The 10,650-nt window shown below is 41.6% G+C and overlaps 1 protein-coding gene across 1 annotated transcript in view; it reads left to right on the forward strand.

The window, feature by feature from the left end:
- plxna2 (plexin A2) overlaps positions 1-6,948 on the forward strand; it is a 141,910-nt gene extending 134,962 nt beyond the window's left edge. Inside the window, exons 28-32 of the mRNA XM_049755054.2 lie at positions 1,266-1,456; positions 1,642-1,811; positions 1,920-2,132; positions 2,319-2,469; positions 3,355-6,948. Coding sequence (XP_049611011.1) covers positions 1,266-1,456; positions 1,642-1,811; positions 1,920-2,132; positions 2,319-2,469; positions 3,355-3,450 — 821 coding nt within the window. The 3' untranslated portion in view covers positions 3,451-6,948. The remainder of the gene's footprint in view (positions 1-1,265; positions 1,457-1,641; positions 1,812-1,919; positions 2,133-2,318; positions 2,470-3,354) is intronic.
- Positions 6,949-10,650: the final 3,702 nt, after the last annotated feature.

Genomic DNA, 10,650 nt, shown 5'->3' on the forward strand with positions numbered 1-10,650 from the left:
CCTTGATGGATTTGTACGCATTTACATTTGACACACAGCGCCTTGACTTGATTTATACCAACACGGCCCTCTTTCATTTGTCAAAACTCAGTTCCAAACCATCCAGGTGTGAGTCTGCTATAATACAAACAGAAGTTTCAGCAGGCTGAATGTCCTTGAAAAGATGGAGGACAAAAAAAGAAGAGGTGTGTAGCTGGGTTAAGATTTCAAACCCACCACGAGCATCATTCTAGGCTGGGTCCCTTTGGGGGCGAGATGTTGCCTGGTCATATTTAAACACTTTGTGTGGCTGTATGGCTCGCAAAAACGGGCTTTGCAGCTCATCTGGGCCTTTGAAGCTAGGTGAGAGAGATCCTCACTGAGATCCTCACTGCGTGCGATGCTCAGATCCCAAATCTCTGGGGATCCCAGTGCCGAGAGACTCTTGCTAATTAGCGACTGGGAAAGTGATGTGTTATCGCCAAGGAGCAAGGAGGCAGCAGTGTGAGAACCGATTTGACGTGCTGAGGGACAATGAGGCCTTTGGGTGCTTAGCAACGTTTTTCGATGCCATGATATGAATGTGACATCATTTTCTTTTCCCACTGTGGAAGAAAGGAAGTACGGTAATGGGCTGAGTTTTTAAGACGAGCCCATCTCTACATTGTTCACTCACTGAATCTGGCACTATTTAATCATCAGTGAGTTACAGAGCTAGCTTGTAGGCTACTTCCTGTTTTATGGGGCCGAACACAGGACGAACAATCAGGCTCTTCAGATTCAGTTGTTATTTATGCCATTGTGACTCAAATGCCACAAAGTAAAAGCAAATTTCTACGCAATGGCTTCTTCCTTGGCCCATGCACCAATGCAAATCTGTTCAGTAGTTTTTAAGATAGCCTTAAGGGCAAACGTGGTGTAGGGCTTCGAGTGGTTTCCTCTCATGAAGGTAGTAAAATAAAATGAGCAATACAAAGAGTCCTAACTCTGTAGTGACCCATAAAAGAAGTTGGGAATACTGCCATCCAGGAAATCAAGTTCCATGCCAAGTCATCACATTATATGGGGAAATAGGCTTCAAATGTATAATTTCGCAAAATATTAGAAGATGTCTCATAGGGTGAATTAGCGTCATCGACAATCATGCATCTTTAGTGACCAGCGAAGCACTGATGTGATGACTACGTGCTAAGATGATCAAAAGTGCACAGTTCTCTTGCTCTGTCTTGAAGAGCAATTTGGTTTTGAGATCAGTTAAACTCATTTTGTTCCAATCTTTCAAACAGATTCTTCATTCCGTTACACTGGCAGTCCAGACAGCCTCCGGTCTCGTGCTCCCATGATCACGCCGGATCTAGAAAGCGGTGTCAAGGTGTGGCACCTGGTGAAGAACCATGAGCATGGAGACCAAAAGGAAGGAGACAGAGGGAGCAAGATGGTTTCTGAAATCTACTTGACCAGGCTACTCGCCACCAAAGTAGGCACTGGAAATATTCCAACCTTGTGTTTGTGCCATCAAGAGTAAAATAGGATTAGATGATGATACAATTTTAAAATGAAAGGCAAATGGTAGAAATTTATATCAAGTTTTGCTTTTGACTGAATGAATCCAAAGAAACATTAAATCAATCAATCATCATTCCACTCTAATGTTCCCCACAGGGAACGCTACAAAAATTTGTCGACGACCTGTTCGAGACATTGTTCAGTACGGTTCACCGAGGTAGCACGCTGCCGCTGGCCATCAAGTACATGTTCGACTTCCTGGACGAACAGGCCGACAAGCACGGCATATATGACACCGATGTACGCCACACGTGGAAGAGCAACTGGTAAGAGCCGATTGCGGACGGCAAAACTCATCTTTTGTATTCTGAAATGAGATCACAGGCAAAGAGCAGCCGTCGCCCTTACCCATTCCCTTTGTCTCCGTCCTGCAGCCTTCCGCTGCGTTTCTGGGTGAACGTGATCAAGAACCCGCAGTTTGTGTTTGACATCCATAAGAGCAGCATCACGGACGCCTGTCTGTCCGTGGTCGCTCAGACATTTATGGATTCTTGCTCCACTTCTGAGCACCGCCTGGGCAAAGACTCCCCTTCCAATAAGCTGCTCTACGCAAAAGATATCCCCAATTACAAGTGCTGGGTAGAGAGGTAAGTTAGTTAAAGGCTTCTTGGTTACATCAAATCTTGCTTGTCTTTGTTGGCCTGCACGTCGCCCAGTCTGTCATCGTGCGTGAAATGCACTCTTTCATGTTAACGCCTCTGAAAGTGTGACCTTAAAAGATCATTTACAGTTCACATTGTTGGTCGCGAGTGATGATAAATGGCGTCCCGCAGGTACTACGCCGACATCAACCGGCTGCCAGCCATCAGCGACCAAGACATGAACGCCTACTTGGCGGAACAGGCCAGGCTGCACTCCAGCGAGTTCAACATGCTGAGCGCCTTGAATGAGATCTACTCTTATATCAGCAAGTACAGCGAGGAGGTAAGTGCTCACCTCTAACACGTACGTACAGTACACAGGTTTGATAACAGTTCTCCATCAAAGTTATCAAAAAAATATTCAAAAGGTGGTGTTGATGGGTTAAAGTTAACCTTAAACCTTAAAGCTTATTACAACATTTTCAATTATTTTCATTGGTCCACGCTAAATGGAGATTACGTTTACAACATTTTTCAAAAACTCAAGGAAGAAACATCACAGTTTGGAGATGAATTATCTGTGTCTCTGTGACTCAATGTGCCTTTGCGGATTAACAACTACACAACATAATGTGGATACAAAGCAGGATGCACACACACACACACACACGTAGACACACACGTACATGAGATGACCAGCAGCATAAAAGGAAGGAAAGAGAAAAGGAGCATTTATGGGGACGTTCTCTGCTTCTAATGTCAGCCCCTCCTTTGGGAGTCTGACCTTTACGTTGGAACTCCGCACTGCTCTATCTCGCTCTCCTTTCTCGTATGCCGCCTCTCTTTGCGTCCATTATCTAGTCGGCTTGCCCCTTTGCTCCCAATGAATTGCTTAATTGCGCCTTTTGCAGCTTCTGAGCAACACGTTCAAACATACAGTTAGTTCACTGCAAGATTGAGACAATATTGGGCATGGCCAATACTACTTTTTTCCAGACCAATACACCAATATGAGTACTCATCTTTTGAGTATTTACCATACTGTATCTATTTATGAATAAAATGATCACTACTCACTCCTCCCTGCTTTGTTCTTCCACCCTTTCCCCTGAATGTTGCCATCACCCTGATTGGTTCTTTTCTTACATTTCTGAATAGCAGAAAACTGTGTTTTTATTTTGTGACAATTTTTCTGACCTGGGTATGTTTTCTTTTTGTTTCTGGACAGATCACGGCAGCATTGGAACAGGACGACCACGCCAGGAAGCAGAGGTTGGCCTACAAGGTAGAGCAGCTCATCGCCGCCATGTCCCTCGAGAGCTGAGGGTAGACTGATGACCGATGTCGTCTCGACCACTCGTGCAATACGGACGTACGCTTGCTTTAGTTTGTGTCCCGGACTCCGTCCTTCATGGCACATGGCCTTTGAACTCTGAGGATCTAGCCTGGAAAGGGATGTCAGCAAAGAAGGCCACAACAGGACTTATTTATTTATTGGTGTCGTCTCCCGGGACATTGTCCCAATGGAACTTGTGTGCGTGTGTGTGTGTTTGTTTATGTGTGCGGTTGAGTGTGCAGGAGAAAAGTGGTCGAGAGCTCATGCCGGACTGCTGCATTCAGATTTTATTTTTCTACTCGGACTTTTAAATATGATCAGTTACCATTCGAATCACCACCTAGGCTCCCCTAAATTTCGGAGTTGGTCTCACTCTTCTCCGGATGCAAGTGTCACATGACTAAGAAGGTGTACAGGACCAAGGCAAAGGGAGGAAGGGTACAGGCGGCATGCATCTGTAAATGTAGCAGTGTGATAGGGCCAATGTGAATGAATGTAGAGATTTTTTTTTTTTTTTTTCTGGAGGTTGAATGGAAGTGGGCTTCCAGAATGTTTTATTTTTGGAGCTCTTAATGTTTCCATCCAACAGCTTCCCAAACCTTCAGTTGTTCCTTAAGCATCACTGCTCATACCGAGCCAAAATCCTCCATTTTGCATCCTATTTTCATATCCTGCTCTGTTTGCATGCAGTCCCACATCACATATGTCAGCTGCTCAAGCAATCGATCCAAGTGCCAACACATTGAGCTGGCCGCCGCCATCTTTGCACTGGCAGCAAGAAGCCAAGATGTATGGGTCTTGTTTGACCAAGTGCCAAATGACTTGCTCAAAAATCGGTTAATGCTTTACAAGTAGAACTTCAAGCCCGATGAGGTTTGATAGAGGAGAAATGTGGCATGCTAAAGGTACGAAACAAGACATCAAACAAACTAGCTCATCGTGAAATCGGAGCATCAGACACATTCTGTTGAATTATTCCGGATAGTCACATGACAACAGTGAGTTTCCATTCTGCTAAAACAATTCTGCCATATTTACACCATATGTTGTCCAAAATACTTTCCCAAGCCTCATATTAATTATTTTAAAACATCTGCCACATAAACGAATAGAAAAGTTTATATTTTTGTTTAAAATAACTTGCAGTGACCTCAAGATCACTCGCCTTACACTGCATGGCCAACAGCAGAATTCCGGGTCTTCCTTTGGCCCAATTCTGAATCTAGCCACCAATGTCGTACCAGCTGCTAGCGAGTGCTAAGATAACCTAGGTATTTTTTTTATTTCATCTCCCCTGCTAGGTCATCAGGAGAGGTCAACAGCGAGTAAACAGTGATACACTGCCTAGCTGGGCTTCATTGACTTACTTCTTAGCAGCTGAATTTGGTGCTCACTTGAACGCAGCAGGCTTTCACACACACCAAGTGCACTGCCCACTGTTAATAACCTTCACAAGTTCCGCCATTTCCTATGGTCTGGAGTGGGGCATGAAGGTAACGAGAGAGTTGGAAGGCGGAGGGCTATTCTGGTTCGGTGTCAGTTTTAAATGGAAAATTGGCTTTTTTATTCGAGTCACCACCAATTTGTGCACAGACCTTTATCCGAGCCACTTTGACAAGGATAACTTTGTAATCGTCTGTGCAACTAGTTACATGAACATGTTCAGAACTGCCCGTTATGTTGGAGTGTCGGAAGAACAGATCTTCAGTTGGATCTTGACTGCATTTGACTGGCAATTCGTGCCTTGTACTGACAGTTTGATCCATGTTCTGGACTCCACTGAATAGGATTGGCTCATGGCTTAACAGGCTTGGTACATCTAAGTCAACTGTCCATTTTCTTGGCATCAAGGCATTTTATAGGAACCAGACATAGGCCAGATATTTATGAAGCTGTCACATGCAACACACAAACTGCTCTATCAAAACTTAATTGACTGTTAATTCAGTGGGAATCCATCCAATCATGGCCAATATTTAAATAGGAAAAAGAACATTGGAAAAAAATCCCCTGGAAAAAGTTCAATCCATAAAGGTTCCACCTTGCAAATTAAATGGCTAAATTAATTTGCCAACCTTTATTGAGCCAAGGCACATATTTTACAAAAGTAAAATGAACATTTATGGCACACGTCCCACACTGAAATAACGATGATCTCGTCTCAATTTACTCACAGATTTAGTTCCTTAGTGTGAAATCTGGGCATGTCTAGTTAATCACAAATCTATTATTCTATTTTATGAATGGCTACTCCTGCTATCTCATGAAAGCGCACTTAATTGTTCTGCCTGTCACTGTTCATTGCTTGCATAGATATAGATGAACATGGATACAATTAATAGAAGTTCACATTATTTATAATAATTAAAGAATAATTATGTGACCAATTAATTAGATAATTTCCCATGGCGCATCTGATCATCTCTCACAGCAGCCTTATGTTCCACAGTTGTTTGCAATCACTGATTTAAAGCATTTAATTTTAGATTCGAGGAGAAAAAATACATTTAAAGCTTGACAACAGTAGTCTGGTGTTATGGCGGCATGCGTTTCCTCATGACACGTCATGACATTGCGGGTGAAAGGTGGCCTTAGATATCCTCCCGCTCCATTTTTTTTCGATATCATAAATCCTCTACAAAGCAAAGGTGAAGAAGAGTATGGGCTAGCTCTGGCAGACGTTGCCCAGCTCGTTGTTTGAAGGGAGACATCAGGGAATGATGATGGGGAAGGAGGGGATGGATGGGCGGGAGATCCCCACCCCACCACCACCATCCTCTTCAAATTCTCGCTCCTGCTTTGAAGCCGTTCTTTGATCCGACTTGCTGGTGCTGTGCCGGAAATGGAGAGCCAACAGGTGAAAGGAATTCTGGGCGAGGTGATGTGGCCTTGTCCCGCCACTTGGGGCGCACAAGGGAACGTGACAAGATTGCTTCTCTGCTGCGTCAGTTCAAATACTCCTATCTTTACTTCCATTGCAAATATATTGAGCAAACTGAGGTTCACAAAATAATTACAAACGGTGACGTGAGAATAATGTTGCCGGCATACTACCAGCTATCCATCATAGCTGATTAGGTTTCATATATATTTTTGTATTTATTTGGATGTATTTATTTGTAAAAATAAAAGGAACCTTGTACATGAATAAATAGTCACCCTAATGTAAATACTCTATCCTCTTGGCTTGATGGTATTAAATGTTCCCAATTATTAGATGTCAATTTCTGACAAAATGTCAAAAACGTGCATGCTAATAATATTTTTGTTTTGTTTTTTCGTCACACTTTTTCTTCCAAGTCTTTTTAATGTCTTTTCGCTACATTCTCTGCTGTACTATAAAGAAAAGCCTACGCTAACTCTTATATTGCAGTAAAACTGTAGCACTACCATTGCTAATATTGCAAAACGTGTACCGGATCAAATGCGCTTAACCTATCAACAATAACAATGCTGCATATATTTGTATAAATGGGTGTCTTAAAGGGGAAGCCAAGCCCCCCCCCCCCAAAAAAAAAAAATAAAAATCTCCAATATCCCTACAATATCACAGGGCCCAAGGGCTCAGGTAGCAACTGTAACAGGTCACCTGTTTTCTGGGTTTGGTCATGTGATGTCCGCAAACTGAGCCCTTAGGCACTGTGATGCCTTTTTCAGGCGACAGCAACTGGCAGTCCAAGGCAAAATGGCCACTCACATTTTTTGGGGTCAAAATACAGAAAAGCTTGGAGCACACTTGGAGCACTCCTAACATCTATTGAACTTTTATCACTGGTCAAAAGGCAGTTTTATTCCATTTAAATTATCCACAGGTTACCCAGCCTGCCTGTCGCCTACAATGCTGAGTAGAACTTCTGTTACTATGGCAACCAACGGCTTTGCAACTAGCTTTGCACCTAGCTAAGTCAGGAGACGCTTATTATGGAAATAGACCATTGTTGCATAACAGCAGAGCAGAAATGAAAAACATTAGCTCATTGAAACAGTTTCAAAAATCGGAAATTTACTTGGTTGGTTGAAGGGTGGGCAGGCCCTCCACAGACCAAATTGTATATAGGAGCAGTAAAAAAATAATTTTTCCATAAGAAAAACGACATCGCTCAGCAAAGTTATCCATTTCCAAAGGTTTTTCTGTTTTGTTTTTAAATGCACCACTTTCATACTACTAATCGCATGACCTATGAAATTGGCTTCTACGTGCAGAAATGTGCCCATTCATAGCACGTACCCACAATACTTTTCTTTGATCAAAGTCTTCCCAAACTCAGCATAGACGAACGATTCATATCCTCCTCATAGCTCACATTGCTTGTACGGAGTAATGCTTTTTATCATTTGAAACAGGACCTAATTGCCTTCTCATGTTCCAAGGGATGAAATGTTGGTCTGACTGCATTGCGAGGCCTCATCCTCCTGAGATTGTTGGCTGCAAGTGTTTTAATTATGCTTTTAGTTTGGATCGCTTCCCCATCTGCGCCTCCACAAAATAAAACTAAAAAAATCCAGTTAAATGCACTTCTTTGCTCAGAGATTTCTTTTTTGTAATTAATCAATGATAGCTTGTTTCCTCGCTCAAATTCGATCCACGCTACACTGAAAAGCTGAGAATGTTTTTTTTTTTGCTTGTTTGTTTTATTCTTCCCTTTTGGGTGCTCACGTGAGATCTGGATTGTCGCTTCACAACTCCACCTGTTTGCTAACAGAAAAATAAATGCTTTGCACTTTTTTTGTTCATTTCTGGATTTGTAGAAGGGCTGATGTTATGCTTTTGGCTAGCTCCTGTCATTCCGTCTACCTAAAAACACGTTTCCTCTGCAGTTTTTGGATAGAGGGATTAACGTAGTACTCCCAAGTAAAGAACAATTACCCTTTCATTTGACACACCTTGTAAAGAAAAACAAACATCTTTGTAGACACTGGAGTTCTGTACAAAACTAATTACTGGCAATGATAATAATGGCTGTCTGTCCGTGTTATTTTATAAAGTTCTTGTGAAAATTGTAAGAAAATTAAGGTATTTAAAAACAGTTGTTCTCTTGTTTTGTTTAACTTGCTTTGTTTGGTTTTATTCTAATATATTATTGTGTACCTATTGTAAATATGAAGCACACCTATTTTGCAAGCCAAGGATTCACTTTATACCATTGTTATATATGAATAAACTTTGCTGGTTAAAAAGTGCACATTTTGTTTTATTTGTTTATTTATCTCACCAGCTGTCGATTTATTTATTTATTTATTTATTTATTTATTTATTTATTTATTTATTTATTTATTAAACTAATTGGCTTGCATGCAACGCTTGGACACCATTCAGTCTAAAACAGGAAACAGCACTGGTAATGACCAAGTTCATTATTTGGTTGTTGTTCCTGAAAAGGCACCAGAATGTAGTTTGTACTTTGCCCCTCAAGTGAAATTTGAATGGTATCTGAATGCCATCCTTAATATTTAAAATGCAATAATTTAAAATACAACTATAAAAATACATACATACATACATACATACATACATACATACATACATACATACATACATGCATACATGCATACATGCATACATGCATACATACATACATACATACATACATACATACATACATACATACATACATACATACATACATACATATTTTTTTCAGTGAACGAATCACTTCCTAAAGGAACTTCACTTTAGGAAGTGATTCGTTCTTTTTTCAGTTCATATGACTTCAACCAGTAGGTGTCAGTGATGCGCATTGAAGCTGGTGCCACCTCGCCGTAAGACATAACGAAGAAGAAATTGACGTAACTTCCAGTTCACGAACGAGTCGCGAATTGCATTTTCCGTTCACCAACTGAACGGATTTGTGAGTGAGTGAGTGAGTGAGTGAGTGAGTGAGTGAGTGAGTGAGTGAGTGAGTGAGTGAGTGAGTGAGTGAGTGAGTGAGTGAGTGAGTGAGTGAGTGAGTGAGTGAGTGAGTGAGTGAGTGAGTGAGTGAGTGAGTTATTTGCATTTCCAGTTCAACGCGAGAACGGATCAGTGAGGGAACGAGTTAATGGGTGAACTGCCTTCCCGTGCATCAACGGATCAGTCGGTGAACGTGTTGCGTCTCCCTCCTAGCGTGAACTATGTAAGCCAGAAGTAGGTTTACGATTTGCCAAGGAAAGAAAGAACCACTCACTGAAACATCACTTCTTTTATGCACGTTTTCTCCAAGCTAACGGCTAACTTTATTGCATGAAGGGATGCCCCGTTATGCAAAAACGGGGAGATTATGCTTCTCTTTGGGTAATCTTTATTTCATAACACTTAAAATAACGTGTAGGCATAGTATATACGCCTAAACATTGTTATCCAATATTTCTACTGCAATTTCACATTAGATTGCTGGTTTGAAATGTACTTGCATTATTATTATTATTTTAATAAACATTAAAAACCTGTTAAAACTTGTCTGGTGTTTTATTCCTTGTTTTTATTTTTTTGGCCATGAAAACAAAAATCTGACATTTGGTTAACTGCTTTATATGACAGTATGTATATGTGTTTTACGTTGTGTTGGCCCCCAAAATAAAGAACAAGTCGTCAAATACACATTCTTGACACGTACAAAAAATGCATAAAGTTACCAGGTACACCAGAAAATTGTGGTGTACCTAATGGAGTGTCCGTGTGACGTCACAGATCAAGCAGCCAATCAGGAGGTGGGGGTGAGGGCGGGTGTGGCACTTTTCACTTTCAGTTCAGCTTTGGCCATGATTTTTCCCTAATGAACTGGCCTGTTATTCGGTACACTTGAAAATGGCGATGTACCTAATGGAGTGTCCGAGTGATGTCACAGATCAACCAGCCAATCAGAAAGTGGGGGTGAGGGCGGGTGTGGCACTTTTCACTTAAACCAGGGGTTCTGCAGGAGCTAAAACTTTTCACGCAGGTGCACTTAACGAGGGAATCTTGGAAAACATGTTGGAATGCAGCCCAGAGGACTAGAGCTTGACACCTGTGACCTTTGACCATGATATTTCCCTAATAAAGTGGCCTGTTATTAGGTACACGTGAAAATGGCGGTGTACCTAATGGAGTGTCCATGTGATTCCTTCGTTAAGCGCACCTGCGTGAAAAGTTTTAGCTCCTGCAGAACGTGAAAATGACCAAAATCTTTTCACGCAGGTGTGTTTAACGAGGGTAACTTGGAAAACATATTG

The sequence above is a fragment of the Syngnathus scovelli genome, chromosome 2, assembly GCF_024217435.2.
Source record: "Syngnathus scovelli strain Florida chromosome 2, RoL_Ssco_1.2, whole genome shotgun sequence".
Taxonomy (NCBI): domain Eukaryota; kingdom Metazoa; phylum Chordata; class Actinopteri; order Syngnathiformes; family Syngnathidae; genus Syngnathus; species Syngnathus scovelli.